The following is a 24342-nucleotide window of genomic DNA, read 5'->3' on the forward strand; positions in this document are numbered from 1 at the left end:
CCCTCTCTAAAAGTAAGGGGGGGGGGAGGGGTGCTCCTAGAAATCTAACTACCTTATTTTAAGGGGAAATGATGAATTAGATATCACAAGCCTGCAATTATTTGAGGGTGGAAATCCAGAGGATGAGTGGAGGCCTTTTTGAAAATCAGGACATAAAAGAGTGACTCCATGACAAACAAGGACAGAGGGTTCTATGGGTGGAACATACTTTCTACCCTTGAGGCATGCTGCTGATTGGGAGGAGACCAGTAATATGTTTAAAAACAATGAACATAACAGAGACAAGATGGTGAAAGTTGCACAAGGTTTTCCCTTCAGATTGTTTGCCCACAGTAAGAAATTACAGAGTTAATTAGAGTTGGTTTTGATGGTACAAAGATTTTTCTGCACGAAAAGTCTAACAGCATTGAAGTTAAAGCAATGCACAATGCTACAATTTGTTAAAGAACAGTAATTAATTTAAAATGGAGTTCATTGTCATATCAGCTTCATGTACAGACGAGCAATAAGGAAGTTTCATTTTAAAAGTATTCAAGGAACTCACACCGGAAACAGGAAATACTGGTTTTGCTTTTCCATACATATAGAAAACCTTCACAACTGTGATCAGGACGACCAAAGTAATTCATGTGCTTAAATCTTAACATATTTTCTGTGATACTTACTGCTATGCTTCCCTCAGGGTGTTTTGCTGGCTGCACTTTATATGGCATCTTCTTAACTTCAAAGGACACATTGGAAGAAAGGGTATACTGGTAATTATTTCTCTGGAAATACAAAAAAAGATTTACAAGGAATACATTTAAATTTGAAAATTTATACAAGAAAGACATCACATATTTTGACTGTAAGCTCTTTATTGTACACAATGGTACTGGGGCCTACAGGTGATACCACAATACAAAGACAACAACAATTGAAGTGTGAAGCTGAAAACCTAAATACTGCATGCATTTCAAAGGAGGTGATGAGGGATGCACCTGCAAAAAGTGCACATATTTACCAGTGCAATAGAAGATTTGTGAGTGCAAATATGGGGTTTTGTGAGTGCACATGTTATGTTTAGTTTTGAAATGTAGACTTTAATTTCCAATCTCAGGAAAAGCTCTGTGCATCTTCAGATTTCCAGGCCTGTTTTCAAACTGTCAGGAAGGCGTTAGGATTCCTTGCTGATCTAATATGAATTGGCCATACCATCTCAATGAAGAATGACAGTCCAAGACTATAGAAATAAGCATGCTTAGCTTAATTTACCCATTTTGGTACTTTTAACATAAAACTGATTCAAAAAAATATAAACAAAACTATTTGTATTTTTAAAGTCCATCAGCAATTGCAATAGGAATGCAGAATGATCGTATAGCACTATACAAGTCCCATCAATAGCAGTTTTATTTGGTCTTTCCTTTGCTCACTACAGAAAACCCCAGACATGCTGCTTGACCTTTACTATTCAAAATGCATCCCTCCTTTAATTAAGATTCTTTAATTTAGAGATGGTCTGTCTTTATTGGATACCATGGTTTTTAATCTGGTTCAGGTCAGAAGCAACAACAAACTGTTACCAGCTGAAGTTCATTCTGGAACTTTTAGATGAAATGGTTTCAGCCCATTTCCTAAAGGTCAAAGGAATATAGGAATTGCCTACATGGGCTCAAACAAGGGTCTGTCTCATCCAATATCCTGTCAGTGAGTCTCCCACTAGATCTCTCAGGGGAAAGTGCAAGACTTGCTGTAGGCAGTTAAGGGATAACCTGTCCCATGCAAAAGTTTCCTGCTAAGCCCCATTAGTCAGAGATTGGCTTAAGCCCTGAAGCAGGAAAGTTTATATCCCTTAGAAAACTCTTGACTTTTTTTTAAAGCATCTACTATTATAGCTCTGGATATTCTTGTTTTCCATAACTATAGTTCAATCCCTTTCTGAATCCTGTTAAGAGCTTTTGGCTTTAAAGATATATTATGACAATGGGTTCCACAAGCTAATCATGCTTTGTGTGAGAAAGCATTTCAGTTATCATCAGTCTGAATCTGCCACCTTTCAGTTTCAGTGAATGTTCTTGTTCATGAGAACAGAGGTTCCAGATCAACCTTCTCTTTATCGTTTATTTTTTGTTTCCTTTTACTGTGTACCCTCTCATTTGTCTCTTCTCTCAGATAAACAATCCTAATCTTTTCATTCTTTCTTCGTAAGAGAGGTTTTCCATGCCCCCTCATCATTCTTGCTGCCTATGTTGCAAATTCTGTTATAATCTTTCTGAGATGGAGGAGTGAGTGAACTTAACACAGTATTCCAGATGAGTGTGTACTGTTGATTTATATAAAAATGGGGACCTCGTAACCAAAGCTACCCTCAAATTTGGCACCAGCTGCTTGCAGACTATGTTGAGTGGCCAAGGAATGAACTGGCATGGAGTCTGAATTACCGTAGTAACATGAGCCAAGTATAATTGTTACCTGATACAATCCAAAGCTCACTTTCTTTTAGCCCCTCGTTCCCTCAAACACTTATGAACTTTCCGCACTCTCTAGAGTTAGCTGAGAAGTAAAGAAAGCCAGTTCTGTTCTTTTCAATTCATAGTTTTATTTAATAACCCACTTTAAGAAGAAACACAATACTCCCCATTTTCTGACACTCTTTGTGATCTCATTCTGTATCTTATACATTATAGTCCTGGATTATCCTGAAACCCTTTCTATCCCATAATACAGTTATTATATTTCATTTTCTTCCATTAATTGTACTTGTGTTTAACTTTTATTCTGAACCCTCACTGTCCTTTCCCAGGAGAGGATATAGAAAGTCCTTTTTCTTTCTGTCCATCCAGTGCACATTTTGGAGCTTTGTTTCTTTCACAAGACTCAGTTTTCAATTAGCTAGTTTTTGTTCTCTCTCACGTGCAAGGTGTTGGTTTTCTATGGGATTTCCTGTGGCATTAACTTTCTTACCCTTTTCAGTTCAAGGATGTTTACTCCCTTTTCAGCTGCTTCCCAGAGCAAAATGAACAGAAGACTCCAATTATCTTCTGTTAGCTATTTTCTTGCTCGTTATGTGGGAAGGATTTTTGTGCACACATACCTCTGCATGCACGAAACCTGGATCTTTTGCTTGAGCGTGGAGCACACACAAAGTTGGGCAGCTTTGTTAGCACACATACTTCTGAAAATTTCTCCCTCTCCCTTTTTAACACAGTTTGCTTGTCAAATATGTCAGAATATTTACTGGTGACATGACTGGTGACATGAAACCAACATACTTATTGCCTTATGGAATTCATTTGGCTGTGCCATTACTTAGCTGTTTTAACATATTGATAGCAGTGGAATGTTTAATATCACAACATATTTAATTGCTCCTTTAGGCCAATGTTAGGAATGAGCAGTAGAGAGAAGTCTGTCTTAAGTGACCACGAAGGGACAGACAAATCAGCTCCTCAGCATAGGTGGTCTTCTAATGCTGTAAAGAAGGACTAGATTGGCACTTAATAGAGATAACTAGTTTGGGGCAGTCACTTAAGACAGGAGGTTGCCTAATAAGAATGATGTTTTATATAGATTTCATGGCATTTAAATTGTGTAAGACAGAGTCTTCAGAGCAGGCATCTTGTTCTTTATCTCGGTCGCAGATTATTTTCTTCTTTTAAAGCTTGTTCCATTCCTCAAAACTAAGTTGACAACATTCTAATTCTTAGACAAAGTCACATAAATACTTGGGCATTTCTCATTTCTGCTGATATATTTTACTGTGGTTTACTATGATACATGTTAGGAAATTTTTGACAGGTTTCAGAGTAGCAGCCGTGTTAGTCTGTATCCGCAAAACTCCTGTTCTTGTTAGGAAATTTATAACTCCTGCTGCCTGAAAAAATGGTTTATGAATTCAACTGTTCACGTTGGAGTAGGATTCTGCATGTGATTTATAAATGAACTCTGCAGTGAAGATGACAGGATATGTTACATTATGAAATGAACAGGCTGTAGAGAGATAATTCACACAATCTGATTGGCTAGTGTACAGTACAGGGCATTAACTCTCTTCAAATGCCCTGTACAGAAACGCATCACCCATAAAAAATAAATCCTTTCACCTACTATGTATGGTTTATTTCATTTTCAGCTTATATTAGCAATCACAACCTCAGTGTAGGGCACTTCCTGGGGATTAATAAACCTAGGCTGTTCCTTGGGCCATCAAATCCTCTCGGCCAGTCAATAAGCTCCAGGAAATGCTTTGCACCTTAATCTTTATCACTTAATAGCAACTAAGAACGTAAAAGCCTCTATGTGTAGTCTATATATCCACAGGACAATTTGTTTGTGCTAAAGGGTACTAATAAAACATAGCTGGTTAGGAACAACTGCAGACTGAAGCCTTTTAGTTGTCCAAACACCTAGTAGATACTGGAAGCTGTCTATGTTTCCCTCTTATTCAGTCCTATTTATAATTCACAACTAATTCTTGAGGAACAAATTTTTCCCCAACACAGAATCATGTCAAGTCTCTCATGCTTAAATATTCAGTGTTTACTGGAAGCAGTGAGACCTGTGGTTGGAAATACAAGCGAAGGGTTCAGTTGTGGCTCTAAGAGCATGGGGAAAGAAGTCATGCACTGCATAAGTGGCAGTGTCTAAAGACACACCAGGCAGAATGCCTTCACACACACTTGCCAGTGGAGGTTCCAACAGCTGTGGAATAAGAACAGCATGTACTCGCCCAGCTCAGTGCTGCAACTGCTTGCCAGTGCTCTGGGGGCAAGGGAGATCTAGAGCAGATCATGGCCATGCTTCGGCTTGCTCAGGCACACCCCCTCGGGAGTGTTTGTTGCTGCTACATCCTCCTCACACACTCTTTGGTAAACTAGATCCTTTGCTTTAACAACTGCGAAACATAAGAGTATCTGGAATCAACAGAAAGTGCTTCCAATAAGCGTGCAGTGCAGTACTTCCCTACTTACTGTCCAGACAAACACAGGGGTAATTTGTAAAGAGCATGAGGCTTTGGAAGCCTTTGAAGTGGGTGCCCTACAGTCCGAGTGCACTTTAGTCTGAGTGCAGAGTAAAGTACAGGACAAACATTAGATCAGGCCTGCAGGTCGTGATATTGGGGGAGAGTGAGAAGGCAAGAAGCAAGTTTAGTCAATTGGACAAGAAAGGTTAGTCTGGTAAGTGGTCTCCTTTGACCTGTAGTGGTGCTCCACCCCGCAAATGAGTTCCAGAGTGCCACTGACCGCCACTGCAGCCTTGAGGAATGCTTATTATTTCTGAGTTGTCTTCTCCTTTCAGGTACAGTACACTGAAACCTCTCTCAGTGGAGGACTGGATGGTTATGTATTTTCCTTATTGTAGGCCTTGCGCTGAAATGGAGCTCTCCCCACAGAACTGAAGCTTGCTGTATAATGAAATCATGTTTTCTGACAGTGCTGGTTTAACAATGCTCGTCCTGCCTCATTCCAACATGTTCCCCTTCATTTCCACTGGCGTCTGGCATACTTTGAAGAGAGTGAGCAATTTACTGTTACCATTTAAATATGTGTTTTGGGAATTCATTAACTTTCTCTTCATTACTCACACCACCTAGGAACAGAACAACTGCCAAGAAATAGTGACTCTAAATAAATGCAGGTAATAAGAATTATGCAACAAATTACTGTGATATTACATTTTAAAAGTAGTGAATTTATGATTATCATGAAGTACATGTTGTTTATGACAGGCACGCATATTCCTGCAGAAATCAACACACCCACTTACCTTGACCCATTTGACCCCTTGTATTGGACGTTTTGTGCATTTTTCATTCATTTAAAGGGAATATTTTGAATTGAAATAAAAGACAGCAATTTTGCCAGGGTTTCATAGAATTTTAAAAATACAGGTTTTAAGGATAATTGATTTATATTATGCATTTGTTTCTTAAGATTTATAACATATAATAAGACTCCCATCTGCTGCTCTGGGCACCTTTGACATTATTTTAAATAATACAATAAAATCAAAACCAGTAGCAATGCCCCAACAAAACTCCATCCCCAACACAACCCAGTTGGTGGGATTTTCCTCATCAAACCTCCATTCCCCTCCATGAATCACTCCCCATCCCAATATTTTCAGCCACTCATTTTTTCTCTTTTACTTATTTTGTTTTCAAATTAATAAAGATTCCTTAAAACTAAAGAAAGGAAAGCAAAATCCCTTGACCCCTGACTTCTATGTCATTACGTTGGTGCTGCTAGAGGAACACAATAAACTTATGGCTGTTAGTTCTTGAATCAAAATCAGCTACATAAACTCCCTATATGACCAATAAGATCTCTCCCATCTGATTTTTCATGGCTTTCCTTGCACGTAAAGTTACTGTGCAGGCTGCCAGACTCTGCCAGTCTATTCTTAGGGAACTTGGCTTGGTTGCAGAATAATGTGTTGGATAATTACATGCAGGCCTCTCTTAGGCCCAAATCCCCTCCTCTGCATAGAGAACTAGGCTTTCTGAGCGGAGTTGAAGGGGGTCAAGCAGGGACAGAATCCTTCTCCCAGGTGACAAAGCCATTCTGCACACACGTGGGTGCTCACACCAAGATGTGATTTTTTCTTTTCTTTTCTAGTTACTGCAGTCCATGCAGACAGGCATGGCCAAATCCAAATGTGTGGATTTATGTAAGGGCCAAGGAAGGGAAAACAAAAACCCTTCTGTGGAATCATGCATATTCTCTAGGCATTGTTCCACTACCTACTACATAGCCAGTTCCATTCCTACATGGAACTCTTCAGGCCCTGTGAGTGCTTGGGAGGAAATTTATTAATAATTTTCAGGCACTTTTAACACAGATTTAAACAACAGTAAAGAAAGAGCTGTGCTCTGCTCCCTGCCGTGCTGGTGAATAACTGGCGGAAGAGCCTGCAGTCTGGAAGGGTGTTACAAATCAGAAAAATGGTACAAATTCACCACTTAGGGATACATTTTCAGAGCAGCTGTTTCATTGCCCAGTTCACACACACTACATTAAAATTTACCCATTAAACAAAGGTCAAAGAACATTAGGCAAGATCTCCATGGATTCCCTCTAAAGGTTTGGCTTAGTACCACAATTTGCCATGACCAGCATTTCAGCCACCATTGGGTTGAATAATGAAAACTATTAGATAAACATCTTTACTATAAATTAAAGAAATGATAGAGCCCTAATGGAACACAGTGTAACATGACCATGTAAGGTTATTTTTTTCATTAATCAGGCATTTAATGATTTGCTGGCTCAGCAAGTCTGAATCCATTAGTTAGCTTATGTGGTGGTTCTTATTTACATCCAAGCTTTGAAATAAAGCCAGAAATAGCTCTGCTTCTTCTTGGCCTCTGTACAACATCTTTCGCTATCTTTGTTGGCTAGTTAGGACACTCAGAGCTGCTTTGTTTACTCAAACATGTCTAATTATTGCACTTCTTAAAACTGCAATTTGTGATAAACGTTTTGATTTTAAGGCGACAGATGACAACTGCCATGAGGCAAAAAGGTCAGCAATTGTCAATTAAACCACATGGGAAAAAAGAGAGATTATATATGACTGAATGCCAAGGATGACAAAATATACAATCAGATTTGTACATTCTTTGAAAGGAAATGTGAATTGTTAAGCCTAGCATGAATCACATTGGATCAAATTCTCATCAGGGTTGTACTAGTATAACTGAGGGGGAAATAATGTATACAGTGACATAGCTGATTGTGCTATAAATATAAACTTTTCTGTATTAGTAAGTACAAACAATTCTTTCTGCAGATCATCTCCTCTTCAGCATAGGACTGCTGTGTGTTAATATTACCTCTGCACCTTTGTACTAATTGTACAATTAAATTTATAGAGTTACATGTACAAAAAAGCCGAAATAATAACATTAACACACAAGTTATACATTGTGCTGTATTATAAATGAGGAGGTCATGATCTGTACAAAGAATATACTGTACCTACTAATTTAGAACAATGACTGTGGAGTTCAGCTTTACCCTGGTACGCTGTTTCTTGTTTAGAAATAGCTCCAGAGACCATACCGATTCCCTCGGTCTATAGTTTAATCCTAAAGATTCATTGGAGGCTAGTTCTTAGATTTTAGCCTAGATAATATGTTCCAAGCTGCAATGTTTTGGGTATATTTTTATTTACTTGTGGGATCGTCTTGGGAATTGGACATTTACAGGCTTTTCAGGAGCACATGATGCCCTTTTTAGGAAATTAATTATGGGCTGTAGTCTTTTATGGCTGTGCCTGTATCGCTGTTAATTGTAAAAGGGGCTCTGGAAAAGGGAACGGTTTTAAGGGGAGAGGGAGAGTGGCAGCCTGCATTCTCTCATGCTAGTTCCTTTTTATTTCCCCTGTAGGTAAGGATGGATGCAAAAGGGGGGGGGGTATCTTTTTCTGGCAGCTTCTTAGACACGAGGTGAAGTACTAGATGCAACGACTCTCTCAGGACAATGTTTGTTTTTAATCAGAAGAGGCTCCTGCTCCTTTAAGAGAATCTTTGTGAGCATTTCTAAGGCTTGTAAGTTATCTTGGGGGAGAGGTAGAAGAAGCAGAAATGGTTCATAAGGACACAGGTAAAACAGCTAAAGCTCTCACAGGCCATACAAAGTCTAGGTTGGAAGCATGGCTGTGTATGGACAGAGGAGTGAGCAAAAGGCCTGTAAGTGGCTCTTGCATACAACAGCAATCGCTGCACTCTGGAAAACACAGGGATGTCTCACTCCTGCTTCCCTTCCAAAAAGCAGGCAGAAAGGATGCAGGGTCATGGCTCCAACTGCTCCTTTGTGGAGCTGGGCCAACGTAGGGGGAAGGCACAGTCTGCTCCATCCTAATGGATATAAGAGATTGCTCAACTCCGACGGGCAAGGATCTCCATTGGGAGTCTATTCAGCATTCCTATATAGGTGGCCCAGCGTGGTTTCACACTGCATTTTATGGAGGGGGTAATGCACATTTTCTTTACCTTTAATACTCTATGGTACTTTATCAACACGTTGGCTTTCCCTTTTCCAGGGCAATTTGTAAAATGTGCACCTTTATTTTGGCTTTCATAGATTTTAAGACTAGAAGTTATCATCAGATCATCAAGTCTCACTTCCTGTATAAAACAGGCCATAGAATTTCATCCACTTACCTCTGTATGAGCCCAATAACTTGGGTTTGACTAAAGCTTATCCTCTAGAAAGACATTCAGTCTGGATCTGAAGAATTCAAGAGATGGAGAATCCACCAATTCCCTTAGTAGATTGTTCCAATTGCTAATCACTCTCATTTTAAAATGTGTGCCTTATGTCTTAGGCTTTAACTTCCAACCATTGACTCTTGTTGCAGACAAAGCCCCTTTGCTGTGTTCACGAAATCAAGATTTGGCCCTTGAGGAAATGGTTGAATTTCAGCTGCAGAATAACAAATCCAGAGGCTTTGTTCTATTCAAGTTCTTATATCACTCTCATCACTGTAGTACCTGAGTACTTTCCAGTAGTGCATTAAGCAACGTGACTAACATCCATCACAAGTTGTTTCTTCTCTAATTCTCTCCCTGGGGGAGAAGTGTGTGCAGTGGGATGTTTGTTTTGGTAGGTGTGTTTCTTTGTTAGTTTTCAGTTGAGTCCAGAATGCCAGATGTGCTGTTTGTAGTGAGGTAACTAACTTCTAGATTGCTTCTGGATAAAGAGGGAGGAAAAACTCTATGTGGTTGAATACTTGGGCTCTGCAGTGCTCAGGTGCTGTGGTGATAGGCTCATGTTAAGAACATTAGCTAGACAGGTAGGTTCCTAGTAAATATTATGGATGGGTGAACTGATTGAGTTGAACATAAGGAGTAAAACCAATCTAGTGCCCAAAAATCAAACGGGATATTTTTTGAGGTAAAAAAAAAACGGTGTAACTTTCGCATTATATCCATCTTCTTCTGGCTCTGCACTTCCATGTTCTGGAAACAGAAATGTCCATATACATCAAGAAAAATGGTTTTAATGGTATTTTCTGGGCAACATGAGCAGGAAGCACTGTCAATCTGGTGAGGGAGTCTGTTCTCACAAGATCTCCAGCCCAGTTTTCCAGATTCAGGAGGTTAAGATAGTTGAGAGAAGCAACCAAACTTTTGGGGTTTTATCTGAACCAAAGCTTTCAATATTTGCTCATCACTAATAAATGATTCACTAAACAAATCCAGAATGAGGGCCCTTAATCCCTCCTTATGAACTGATTTGTTTGTGTTTGCAAAATATGAACCTTTTTACAAGCACCTTATTTGAATTATGGAAACTGAAAAACAGAGATAAAAAATGGTTAGGATCCCAGATAGTTAGGAGAAGGCAAGTGTACTTACAAATAAAAAAAAATCATTTCAAACTAGGTCCTTTGTTACTGAATTGGGCTGACATCACTATCCCGAGAGGAAAGTAAGACATGCAGCTCACGGCTCTGTTTTAGGCGTCAGTGGTGCCATTAACTGTGGCAGAAGAAACACAGAACCTGAACTTAGGTGTTGACAGGCAAAATTTCCTTATGTTTAGATCTTTAAATGCCCACTGCTGACCAGTAAAATGTCGAGGGGTAAGGATGTGCAGAATTATGTGCATTTGGCTCATTATTGATTTAGAACCCAGGACCATTAGGTATTGGACTGGTTTAAATTTGGCTGAATACCCTCCTATCTGCTCTCTAGTTCCTCCATGGAGGCCAGAGGAAAGAACATGTTGACAGGATCTTCTCTTATTCACTTCTGGTGATGGAAGAAAGGGGAGGTTAACTCTGAGGCTCTTCAAACTCCTGTCCTCACTGGGATATTTTCCTCCTCTCTTTCTGCTGATCTTAGGTCCACTAGGCATTCCTGTTTCCATACCCACTGTGAACAAAGGAGGGATGCTGAGGAATGATCTTTCTATTTCTGCATTCCAAGTTGAAGGGGGGCAGGGATCCAGGTTAAATGTCCATGCAGAAGGAGGGGATAATGCATCAACTGGCCTCATGATAGGGTCTGGAGTTGTCCCTTAACAGCAGCAAACCATGAATTATAAATTTTCCCAGTACACCCAACTGTGGCAGATATTTATCCAAGTCTGCAGTGCTGATAGGTTACTCGGGATTTTTCAGTTGATCCCTCATGCACCAACCCTTTTATGTAGTCTCCAAGAAAATCAAATAACTGATACTAGTACTGTATGGACACATGTTTGGAAAGTCACAGGTTTCTATTGCATTTCAGATTTGCATATAGGACTTTCAGGGGTTTAGTTGGATGTTCAAAGAGAAGCCAATATTTTCTTCTGCTTTAGATTATAATGGTCAAAGTTGAATAGTTTGTGCATAATTCTAGAATACAGAAACACACCTTCAAGAGGAGAACCTGTAAAAGACATCTTAGAAAATGCCAGCACAGCTCCATAACACTACTGGAGAAGTTAATTGTGGATAAGACTTGTTATTTCTGCCATTGTGGAGAAGACTCTGTTCTGCTTCCACAGTTGAGGCATAGCATCAATTAGCGTGGATTGTGCCTGGCTCTAGCTTTCCCCTCAGGTCCACATCGCATGCAAAGGGTAGGGATGCTCCTTTGGGGGACAGCTCCCTCCGAGTATCAGTCACCCCAAAGGGGATGGGAGAAGCAGGGAGAAGGCAGGGCCATGGCTTCTCTCAACTTCTGACTCTGTGCACTAGTTCATTCGCCTGGCCTGTTGCAGAGAAGAGAATACATTGCACCATGTCAAAAACTAATGCAGCGTGTGCACACTCCCTCTGAGGTAGGGTGACATGTTGACAGAGGGGATTTGCATCCTAAGGACCAATCTCTCTGAGAGTTCTGCACTGTCCCCTATACTCACAGTTATGGCTAAATGCTACAATTCAGCTCTACATGTAAATGTAACATGTGGGTCTAACACCTAAACCACGACAATACTGACAGGAGAATGGATAACTTTTAATTTTTAAACTGCATACAGAGCATTCATCATCAGCTATATGGCTCTGAGACATATGAGCACCAAGAAAATGGAGAAACATACCATCACAGAGAATTAATACCAGTTATAAAATAAAGCCACAGGTATGTCAACAAGCTGATAGATTATTCATCTGGGAGGATCAACAGAAACCTATGAGCAGATATACTATGGAAAGTCAAGGTAAGATGGGGATCAAGATCAACATGGAATATGCAGTAAAAACTGGCAAAGTAAAATTGAAATGGACTCAATATTCAGAGGAGGGAGAAATTAGCAGTATGAGTGTGACATGAGCATGAAGCAGAGAGATTTACCCCAAAACAAAGTGATGACAATAAGTTTCACAAGTTAAGATAATAATATATATATATCTTTAAATAAACAGACAAATAAAATTGGCTTTTTTCTATGTAAAAATAGTTTCACAAATTTACATTACCTGTAGGAAAGTTTGGGCCCATAACCGAGATCTGATTTTTAGTGTTGCGCTCTTTCCTCTTTCTAGCTGTCCCACTGTACACGAGATTATTAAACACTTCACGTTTGTACAGTTCTGTATAAAAGTAAAATGAAATTATAACAATGCTTTTGTAACAAGGCTAATGTGAGAATACACACATTTAGTTATACACAGATTTAATTACACTCAACTGCTCTAAATTGAAAAAAACGATAAACTGTTTCTTAATGTATTAAATATCATGCATCTTCAAGAATTTAATCTAATACAAATGTACAACAGAAAATATCTGAAGTGCCTTTGTGAGAAATGAATAATCACAGTGGGGCTTCTTCTAAGTTACCTATGAATACAACCCTTTACATATGTTAGTGATGACAAAGCTAATAGCATTCACCCGTCTGGTTTGAAGAATTCTTAAAAAGTCCAACTGTTTAACAAAATCTTGTTTATTCCTCTTTCCCCTTTCCATCCCTCCAGCCAGTTCCTTGTCTCTTCTCTGACTCCCAAACTCCATATTTACACTCTCAAAACTTCCCCTCCTTCTCTGACATTCCTAATTTTCCTGATGAAATTTATATTGTAAAGCCAGCATGTTTGCTGCGCTTCATTAGCTGCTCTATTTGAACCTTACGTTCTATGAAGCTTTCCTGGTGAGCAGTGATCCTGGATGGGGAAAGACCAGAAAACACACAACTGAATACAACAGCCAACTGGCCCTAGTCAAGACTATAGACCTGCTGCAGTCTGGAATGGAAATGTTACCAGCCAAGGTAAGGAGCTGGTTGGAACTCACAGACAAGGACGAAGAGTTGGAGGAGGGGATCTATTGGGGAAATCACAGAAAAAGATAGAGATGTATTGGGCAAATGGAATGGAAGGCAGCTCACAGAGAGAGGGAACTAAAAGCCAAGGGTCTGTTGGAGGTCGGAGAGAGTGTTTGGCGTATTTATCCAAATAGATCTAAACCTAAGGATAGGTCTACACATCATTTTGGAGCAAGCTTTCCAGCCTGGGTTGACAGACTTGGGCTAGCAGGGCTTGCACTAGCACTCTAAAAATAGCTATATAGACAGCACTGTGAAGTTGTGGCTTAGGCTAGAGCTCAGGCTCTGAAGCCTAGGGAGGAGGATGGGTCCAAAACGCTGTGCAGATGTATCCTAAAAGGTCTGGACTCAGTTCAGGGGAAAGGCTGATATTTTGACTAGTCCATTTTCTTTATAATCCAATTTGCCCCTCGCTGCTACATACTTTACTCACAATGGTGATGCCAAGTGGTTTTGATTGTCTTGAAGCAAAGACACAGCACTTCACTAGTGCTATAATGTACTTTCTATAAGAACATCCTCTTTCAGAGACCATGCTCTGATAAAATTGGGTAACTACATTCATGAATAGGGTGCTAATATATTTTATTATGTCTGAACATATTCCAGAAAGAGTCATGCCTAGCTATAGTGCTTATACACAGTATAAGCAGTATAACAATATTCTCCATAACTCTCTATCTCATTACATCTTAAGTAGAGGTTATGTGCTTCCTCTTTACTTTCCACATCCTCAGAAGAGACTTATGCTATAAGGCTTGTTTACAGTACCTTTTGTCTTGGATATACATATTTAATTCTTCCTATTCTCTAAACAGCTTTATTTAACCTTTCATCTGTTTTCTTTTTCATTTCTAATTACAGAGGACAAAAACACATATTAACAAAAATAAATCATTACTATGCAAAAAGCCTGATTTTGGCTGAAAGTTGAAGACCTGAGCACACATTCCTATTTTTCTTAGTAATGTATTTAGCCCTTTATAGTCTTCAGTACACTGAAACCATGAGAGGTAAAAAGGAAAGAAACCAAATGTTTAGCAAACAGAACAGACAAGACAGGATTAGAGCTAGTTCAGGGGTTGGCAACGTTTGGCACGCGGCTCGCCAGGGTAAGCACCCTGGTGGGCCGGGCCAGTTTATTTACCTGCTGACGCGGCAGGTTCGGCCGATCGCGGCTCCCACTGGCCGCGGTTCGCCGTCCCGGGCCAATGGGGGCGGCGGGAAGCGGCGCGGGCGAGGGATGTGCTGGCTGCAGCTTCCCGCCGCCCCCATTGGCCCGGGACGGCTTACCCTGGTGAGCCGCGTGCCAAACTTTGCCGACCCCTGAGCTAGTTGGAAAATGCTTCTCCCCCCGTAAAAAATTGACTTTTCATCAAAAACTGAAAACCAAACACATTTTTGGGCTGAAAATTAAAAATTTTCAGTCTTCATCCAAAAAGTGTTTGATATTCAGATGAACAGTCAAAATTTTCCGTGGAAAACAGATACTTTCCATGAATATTTTAAATTTAATTAAAAATCCCATTTGTCAGCAAAAACAATATTCATGGAAAGTGTTTAACCGGTCCTAAACATAGTACTCAGTCAAATGGGCTAATGGCAAAAACCAGCATCAACTAACAAAACAATACATTGGCTTGCTTTTCTAGCCTAAAAACACACCACATGACTAGCGAGAGATTACCAAACATCTCCATACTTTACATATGCCTGCCGCATATGCCATCTTCCTAAGCATCTGGCTAATGCCATTGTGAGAGACAGAATCCTGGACTAGTTGGACTGCTAGTCTGATCCAGACTGGGAAGTCCTATGTTTCTGTGAAATCAATCTAATATTGTCTGTCTGGATTAAGCTGCTGAAAAACCTCTGGTTCTTATTATTTTAAAGTACATAATAAGATGCAAATACTGTACATACTTATAAATTTTGTTAACCATTCACAGTTTGCTTATGTTATTTCTATGCTGGCAACATAAGAGACTATGCCATTTTAGATTTGGTTTTGGTGAGTAGTGAGGACCTCATAGAAGAAATGGTTGTAGGGGACAACCTTGGTTCGAGTGATCATGAGCTAATTCAGTTCAAACTAAATGGAAGGATAAACAAAAATAGATCTGTGACTAGGGTTTTTGATTTCAAAAGGGCTAACTTTAAAAAATTAAGGAAATTAGTTAGGGAAGTGGATTGGACTGAAGAACTTGAGGATCTAAAGGTGGAGGAGGCCTGGATTTACTTCAAGTCAAGGTTGCAGAAACTATCAGAGCCTGCATCCCAAAAACAGGGGAAAAAACTCATAGACAGGAGTTGTAGACCAAGCTGGATGAGCAAGCATCTCAGTGAGGCGATTTAGAAAAAGCAGAAAGCCTACAAGGAGTGGAAGATGGGAGGGATCAGCAAGGAAAGCTACCTTATTGAGGTCAGAACATGTAGGGATAAAGTGAGAAAGGCCAAAAGCCATGTAGAGTTGGATCTTGCAAAGGGAATTAAAACCAATAGTAAAAGGTTCTATAGCCATATAAATAAGAAGAAAACAAAGAAAGAAGAAGTGGGACTGCTAAACACTGAGAATGGAGTGGAGGTTAAGGATAATTTAGGCATGGCTCAATATCTAAACATATACTTTGTCTCAGTCTTTAATGAGGCTAATGAGGAGCTTAGGGATAATGGTAGGATGACAAATGGGAATGAGGATATGGAGGTAGATATTACCACATCTGAGGTAGAAAACAAACTCGAACAGCTTAATGGGACTAAAATCGGGGGGCCCAGATAATCTTCATCCAAGAATATTAAAGGAACTGGCACATGAAATTGCAAGTCCATTAGCAAGAATTTTTAATGAATCTGTAAACTCAGGGGTTGTACCGTATGACTGGAGAATTGCTAACATAGTTCCTATTTTTAAGAAAGGGAAAAAAAGTGACCCGGGTAACTACAGGCCTGTTAGAACTAGAGCAATAGTAATAGGATGAAATTTAATAGTGAAAAGTGCAAGGTCATGTATTTAGGGATTAATAACAAGAATTTTTGTTATAAACTGGGGATGCATCACTTGGAAGTAACAGAGGAGGAGAAGGACCTCGGAGTATTGGTTGATCACAGGATGACTATGAGCTGCCAATGTGATATGGCTGTGAAAAAAGCGAATGCGGTCTTGGGCTGCATCAGGTGAGGTATTTCCAGTAGAGATAAGGAGGTGTTAGTACCATTATACAAGGCACTGGTGAGACCTCATCTGGAATATTGTGTGCAGTTCTGGTCTCCCATGTTTAAGAAGAATGAATTCAAACTGGAACAGATACAGAGAAGGGCTACGGGGATGATCCGAGGAATGGAAAACCTGTCTTATGAAAGGAGACTCAAAGAGCTTGGCTTGTTTAGCCTAACTAAAAGAACTAAACTCTATAAATATATCAGAAGGATAAATACCAGGGAGGGAGAGGAATTATTTAAGCTCAGTACCAATGTGGACACAAGAACAAATGGATATAAACTGGCCATCAGGAAGTTTAAACTTGAAATTAGACAAAGGTTTCTAACTATCCGAGGAGTGAAGTTCTGGAATAGCCTTCCAAGGGGAGCAGTGGAGGCAAAAGACATATCTGGCTTCAAGACTAAGCTTGATAAGTTTATGGAAGGGATGGTATGATGGCAATTAATTGATCTTTGACTATTAGCGGTAAATATGCCCAATGGTCTGTGATGGGACACTAGAGAGGGTGGGATCTGAGTTACTACAGAGAAATCTTTCCTGGGTGTCTGGCTGGTGAGTCTTGCTCACATGCTCAGGGTTTAGCTGATCACCATATTTGGGGTCGGGAAGGAATTTTCCTCCAGGGCAGATTGGCAGAGGCCCTGGGGGTTTTTCGCCTTCCCCTGCAGCATGGCACACGGGTCACTTGCTGGAGGATTCTCTGCACCTTGAAGTCTTTAAACCACAAGTTGAGGACTTCAATAGCTCAGACATAGGTCAGGGATTTGTTACAGGAGTGGGTGGGTGAGATTCTGTGGCCTGCGTTGTGCAGGAGGTCAGACTAGAAGATCATGATGGTCCCTTCTGACCTTAAAGTCTATGAGACTAGTTACAGAGGAATATAACTGATAATTAAGGCATTACTGAGAAGTGGATTAAAAGTTTTGTGGTACTGAATGGTATGTCTTCCAAAGGCTAGGTTTTTTTGCAGTCTTGCTAGAATCAGAATTATTTCCAAAGTGTGACATTGGTCTTTCTGGTGATGGAAGAATTATGCAGGAAACAACAACCATAGGTATATGAAATCAGTACTTCTGTGATTCTATTTTTAATTAAAATAAGTCATTAATTAATTTCAGATTTGGGCTCCCCCCATTTAAAAAATAGTCAAATTCCATTTTCATACATAATGTAAAGACTTTTTTTTGTTACTTTACAAGCAGAGCTTAGGCCTATGGAGTTCTTTTTTTCCTGACTATTTGTGACAAATTCTGGTGATAGCGAGGAGCTCAAACATATGCTGACAGTGAACCGTTTAACAGGAGACTGGACAGCAGGAAAGAAACTCAGGCTGGAGTTAATAAAAATAAATGGAAATGATGGCCACAAGAATTCTAGCTTTTGGCCTCAGGGTCACCGATTTAGAAATATAGCCTCCAGGCAAAAGGAACTGGTAATTGTGATGCTTAAATGCTCTAAAACATGGAGTACTCAATGTATGAACAACAAAAACCAGACTGACAGCATGTTATCATCCAGATGTTCATGTCCCAGAAGGCTTTGAGACTGGTACTCAGAGCTATTTTGCCACACTGGCTGAGAGGTCTTTGCTGTTGCCAACATTTTACAGACCCTGCATTTTTGATCGGTTAGATATTTACCCATGAAAACTAAAAAACTGGTAAGTTATACCGGAACTATTTTGATGGCTTGTGATACTTTAAAGAACAAAATACTTGACATTTCTTGAAGCCAGAGAATGTCTTGAGTATTTATTGAATGAATATTTGCACTTTACAGTAGTTAGGGGACAGAGCTGTTATTTTTGGTGTATTTCAGTAGTTGAGTTTAAGAATTTTATGAAAATGTTAAAGCCCCATTAACAAAATATATGTATAGATTTTAAAAGTGTTACTATGTTTCATTATTTTAGGCCATGATCTGGTGAAAGACCTGAGTGAGTGGATGGAGGCGTGTGTGTGCAATCCTTGAGCCTGCACAGAGGCCACTTGAGGCAATGCATCGGTAGAGAGGTCTGCATGCGTGGACCCAACTGCAGTACTGGGTCCTTAGACTGTAAGATCCTTGCGTAAAGGATCTGTCATAATTTGTCTGTAAAGCATCATGAAAATAAATGGTGCGGTATACAATACATAGTTAAGACAAGAGATTTAAAAATCAGTTGCTCCATCATTTACTTGTCACTTAGAACAGTAGGAAATTAAAAGTCTGTAAAGAGAATACAACAAAACCAACAGTCACATTGTATAGCTTGCGCATATAGTCCCAGCACTATATATTTCAATAAGCTCACCAGTATTTTTGCGTAGCTCTTCCTTTGTGGTTCTACCATGGTGACATCCCTCCGCCCGACATAGTGAGGAATAGTGGAGTTATGCAAAAAAGCAGTGAGTTCCGGGGTGTCCTGTGGAATAGCAAACTGGAAAAATAAAGACAGTGAACTGTAATGATATACCATACAGTTACTCTAACAGGTATGTTGCCTTCTCAGGGAACTTGAACTTTATACTGACTTGTGTTTTTTTTAATTTAATAGCACTACCATGAGACTAGATACCACTTTCTTCAACTAGCAGCTTGATTTGTAATAGCACAGCAGGATGGTGTCCAGCAATATGCTTTGCACTAGATAATTTCTTTTTCCAATCCTCATTCTTTACTGGAGCCAATTTCATTGCTGTACTTGTTTTTGTTAGACTCTTGGGCCCAGATTCTGATCTCTGTTACAGTGTAAATTCAAAGTCACTCCCACTGAAGTCTAGTCGTTAATAGAGATCAGAATCTGGCTCTAGGAATTTAATGGTTTTACCAGCATCCAAAAAGAACTGCATTCTACTATCCTCATCTTTGGTGGTTGTTTCTGGAGGATTAATTATTATAACAAAAAGTCTCCAACTTAGTAAAAACTCCAACTGATTTGTCTTTAAACTTTGAGTGAATATTCGCAAACAGAAAATTTAAGAGACAGAAATCTCAGAGACAAAGTCTATTTTTATTGTTGGTAGTTTTGTCTTTAGATGATATAGAAGGCATTTAGCGTCTTCCTTTGTCTTTCCTGAAGCCTCCAGAGAAACATAAGGGATTCTAATTTTTCAGGAAGGAGAGATAAATTCTCTAATTTAGCACAGTTTTATCAAGTCAAACTGCAGTGAAATATATGATGAAGTTTGTGATCTGACCTCAAAAGGAATTCACGTAAATACATCCAAAACAATTCCTTAAAGGCCTCAGATTAAAGGAATTTATAGGCTGGTATGCATTTAAACTCTGAAGCACAAAACCTGCATTTATTTTAAACAAATTCCTAAAAGATGTATTTGCAATTATCAGAATTTTTTTTTTAGTATAAAAGGTAAACACAGACATAAATACACACACAACTCCTTCCATAAGCTATTCCTGTATAGTACTATATTTCTACCATTTGTCTGATTTAATGTATGAGGGTCAGGACAGTTTACTTCTTAACATCCCACACAGTGGAAGAATAGTATAATTAACTGTTGAAAAAGTCGTTAATCAGAAGTGAAATTCTTTTACTTAAATTAATTTTTTTCTCTGCAATAAGGAAATATTTAAGCAGATTGTAAATCTCTCTCTCAGTGAGGAAACACATGGGTGTTATTTATTTCCAAGAGTCTCTCATCAGGACATGTAGGACCCCTTAATGATGACAAATTAAAAGAAATACACTGTAATGAACTTTAAAACTTATCTTTGGAAGAAGACATCAATATATGATCACAGATTATATATAAATGTAGAGTTGGTCAAATACCAGATTAAAAAATTGTGAATATTTCACAAAGTATAGGGTTTTGGCAACAGGGACCTTCAGTTATTGCAAACATCTAAAGCTAGTCTCCATGATTCAGCTGAAAACTTGTTCTTAATCTTGAGTACACATATTTTACATGAAATACATATATTCTATCCACTAGAATAGTTGAGTGACTAGTTTGGTAGCTGGAATCCCAATCAAAGGATTCCAAGGTTGGATAGGTCATGAATAGAGCTGGTTGGGAAATTTTTGATGAAGTGGATTTTTGTCTAAAAATACCAATTTTTCAAAATCAAACCATTTTCTGGAATGTGCCAGTTTCAATGACATTTTAGTCAGGATGTTTTTTTATCCCCAGCACCCATGCTCAAAGACAAAATATACTGAACAGATTACAAGGCTAATATATAAAAATAAGTAATGTAGTGTATGTTCTATACAGGGTTTAAAGTTTGTGGAGGTTCCAGCTCTCCTTATTCCAGAGTACTACAACCCACCCTCTCACATGTTTAAGAAATGTATCCACAACACTACATTTCTCAAACACCTCCAGCAGTTCCCTCTTCACATCAGGAAGCAATTCTCAGGTAGCAAGATTCTCTCCAGAGTGAAAAGTCTTCTGGATTTTTTGCAGCACCAGTTGACCACAATCTATTCTCTGTGGGGAGATACCCGGGCAGCAACTCCAGCTCCAAAAGCTGGCAGTGCTGGCATGGGACAGACATGGCTAGGCTAAACCCTGATTCAGTTCATCCCTACTGCAGCCTCAGTTTGTATGGCTTTCACTGGAGATTAAAGCTGCGCTAGACAGGCAGAACCACCTGGGAAGGATAGATGTGGAAGCAGCTCCTGTTCTACCTTGGGGGCTGAATGTCTCCAGTGGCCCAAGGGGCCAGGTTAGTACAAGGAGATAAAATTGTTTTCTCCCGGCGTCAGGAGGGGGGTGAGTTTGGCCCTTTGTTACTAAAGCTTTCCATGCACTTGCTCCTGTCTATTTCATGGACCAAACCTTTCTCTAAGCCATTTGATGCTCCCTACATTTGTCTAGTTTTGGCCTTCGTGGCCCCTCCACACACCTCCTTCTCTGCAGTTCCTGGCATCTACAGAAAACTTTCTATACCTCTTTACCTCCTCAGCTCTTCATCTCTCATGTCAAACCTCAGCTTGAAAACATAGCTTTCCTCCTTTTCTTTCCATGCAACACCCTCTGTTGTGATTTGTTATTTAACTCCATGGAGTGTTTTGGAATGTGACCTGTATAAAAGATGCTGCACAAAAGAAAATTGTTTATAGTTGCAGACGTCTGCATCCCCCACTGATGTGTTTGCATGCCTAGAGCCCTCAAAAATAAATGTCATTTGCCTGCCAGAATCACTGTTCATGTAGAAGCCTCACTATAAAGAGGGAACTTGATAAAACCCATTAACATCTATCCATCTAAACTGCTGGAAAAATTAAAGGTTTCTGAAAATGGGATCCATGGAATGGCTGGAATTTAATGTCACATTCCGCACGAGACCAGTGCCATCAAGGTCACATTTGGAACGTGATTTGCAGCATGGGAGGGGAATACATACTTGGGCTGAAATAACTGTCAGATAAAGTTGGAGGAGGGAAAGTAAGCAGATCATACATTTAATACCATTCTAAGGGTTTTCCCTCCACAAAAAAGCCTCAGAAATAGAAAATCCCCCATCCCCACTTTGCCTCCCCAAGAGCATATAAAAACACTGATGGATTAAATCTGCCCTTTTGGAGAAAAAAGCATAAGAAAAACATTTGCACAAGACAAGATCAATTCATCACAGTGGAGAGGTTTGCTGGTAGGAAAAGTCCAAAGCATTTTAGGCTGGAAATTTCAAAGGAGCCTACAGGAATTAGGTGTCCAAATCCCATTAACTCCAGTGGAAGTTAGACATCTGAGTTAGTCATAAAATGCCCTTCGGTGAAGTCTCAGTCTTAGCAAACATACAGTCTGTCCTGGAAATTGAAGTTTCCCCCCCACCAGCATCTGTTCCTGTTTGTTGTAAGCAGTAACATATGATGATAGTATTTATTTGACACTATTTATTTGAAATAAATTCATGTACCAGCAGTTATCATTCTGTTTATGATGCTTTTGTAAAGTTAAAATATAGAAGGGCTATTTTAAATGTATGCTATAATATGCTGAGCATCTAAACCCTTATTTAGTCTGGTTACTCATTTTGATGCTTCCATTGCCATGATCAAATTACACACAAAACAGAGATATGACATCACAACCCTCAGTCTCATTTATGTGACAGATGTAGCCATTATCAAAATAAGACAGGAATGAGGAAAAGAAAACAGGAAGGTGAAAAAATAGTAATTTTCTGTTTGTTAAAAAATAAAAATAAAAAATGTCACTACCGCCTGAAGCATGCTTTTGCCTATGAGCTCCTCTCTCTCCTGACTATAATGCTCCCAGTTCAGCTTCTTAAATCAAATTTATAATTGAGAAGTCTTGTTGAACACAGCGGCTGTATGGGAAGAAAGATATGGCATTTCTCTTTGTATGTCAGCTGCCTGCGCTCACCAGTGGTTCTTGAGCTGCTCAACTTCAAAGGAAAATGTAGCATTTCTCCCTTATCCTGATCTCTAGAACTGGGAAAAAAATTTGTCTTAAACTTTTAGGGTTGGTGGTGGAAGGGGGAGGGTGAAAAGTGCAGATTCAGGAACACCAAAACACTCTGCAAATTCATGTTGGTTTCACTGAATAGTTCATGTTGACAAAAAGCCAACCAGCCAACAAGAAAATATTCAGAAAAAGAAACACTTCGTTTCAACATTTTCAAAACAAGCTGTTTCGATTTTTCTGTTCGAAATAACTTCCTTCAAATAAAAACAGTTTAAAATGCTCTAAATTGAACCAAAATATTTAGTTCAAACCAAAACTGAAATGTTTGGGTTGAACAAATCTTTTGATTTTTTGGAATTCTTAGCCAACCTAAACATTGGTTGTTAGTACAACTTTACTCATCGCTTTCAAGAGTAGCCTGTTTAAGCTGCTTCTGGAATACACAGCAGCATTAGCCAGACTGAAGTTGAAATGTACCAGTGAAAAAGTAGTCCTTGTCTACACTGAGGATTTCAGCCCCCAGTGGCCTGCTATTAACATAGCTGTCCTTGTGTAGGGCATAGATTAGACTCTGAAATCCCTGCTTATACAGATCTATAATAGGTTTTGCATGTGGACCTCTGTTTCTCCCACAAGATCTTTAACAACTTACTCGCTACTGGCTACACACGAGAAGTGTTTACCCCAAGAAGTGTCTGGAATCAGTAATGTTTAATAAATTAGCTATCTTGTTTCTCATGGCATAATATATAGAACTGAGTGTTCTGCTAAATCTTCCGACTTTGAACCAAACCCAGCTCCTTTTGGGGGGTGTGCCATAACAAATGTGGATCTTAAAATACACACTTCTAGAGAATGACAGATCAATGCTTTTGTGGAAAGGTTGCTACTAGGCCTTTACATACATAGATTTATCCCAAACTCCAAGATCTGCATAGCTTCTATGAACAGAGAATCAGATCCATAGAAAGGAAAATAATTTGGATGCATGACATTAATTAACAATAATGCAGAATAGAAAACCAGTTGGTCCTTTTTTGTGCCTGGGTCACTGAAATAATTTGAGAAGCATTTCATTGTAAAAATGACTAACAAGAGACAAGTGAAAGGTTATACTGATAAGTGCATCATACTGCTGACAAAGCAAAAGCTTCCACAAAGTTATAAAATAATAATATACTGTTTGAATCCTTTCATCAGGCATTCATACCTAGTACCTCCCATTAGTGTGTTATATTCCATTCAGCATTGCACTCAGCAATTAAATTTTATAGCAACAATGGATATTTGTTGAAATATTAAAAACCACGAGCACTTAAAAGCAGCTATAAAAACAGACTCCTAATGTGACTACATGGAGATAGAGTTGATCATTTTAGGTAATGTGGGAATTCACATACTATACAATTTGAAGTACATGAATATACAATGTAAAAAAAAATCTCCATACATGCCAGCTAAAAACAAACCACTAGAGTTTAAATATAAA

At 39.2% G+C, this 24342-nt stretch overlaps 1 protein-coding gene across 1 annotated transcript in view; it reads right to left on the reverse strand.

Annotated features, from left to right (window-relative positions):
* The window catches only part of ITGA8 (integrin subunit alpha 8), a 181501-nt gene that overhangs the window by 21870 nt on the left and 135289 nt on the right, over window positions 1-24342 (reverse strand). Inside the window, exons 26-28 of the mRNA XM_065398815.1 lie at window positions 18764-18889; window positions 12403-12516; window positions 666-767 (exon numbers count right to left, since the gene is read on the reverse strand). Of these exons, the coding sequence (XP_065254887.1) occupies window positions 666-767; window positions 12403-12516; window positions 18764-18889 (342 nt within the window). The remainder of the gene's footprint in view (window positions 1-665; window positions 768-12402; window positions 12517-18763; window positions 18890-24342) is intronic.

Source organism: Emys orbicularis, chromosome 2 (genome assembly GCF_028017835.1).
Source record: "Emys orbicularis isolate rEmyOrb1 chromosome 2, rEmyOrb1.hap1, whole genome shotgun sequence".
NCBI classification, from domain to species: Eukaryota; Metazoa; Chordata; order Testudines; family Emydidae; genus Emys; species Emys orbicularis.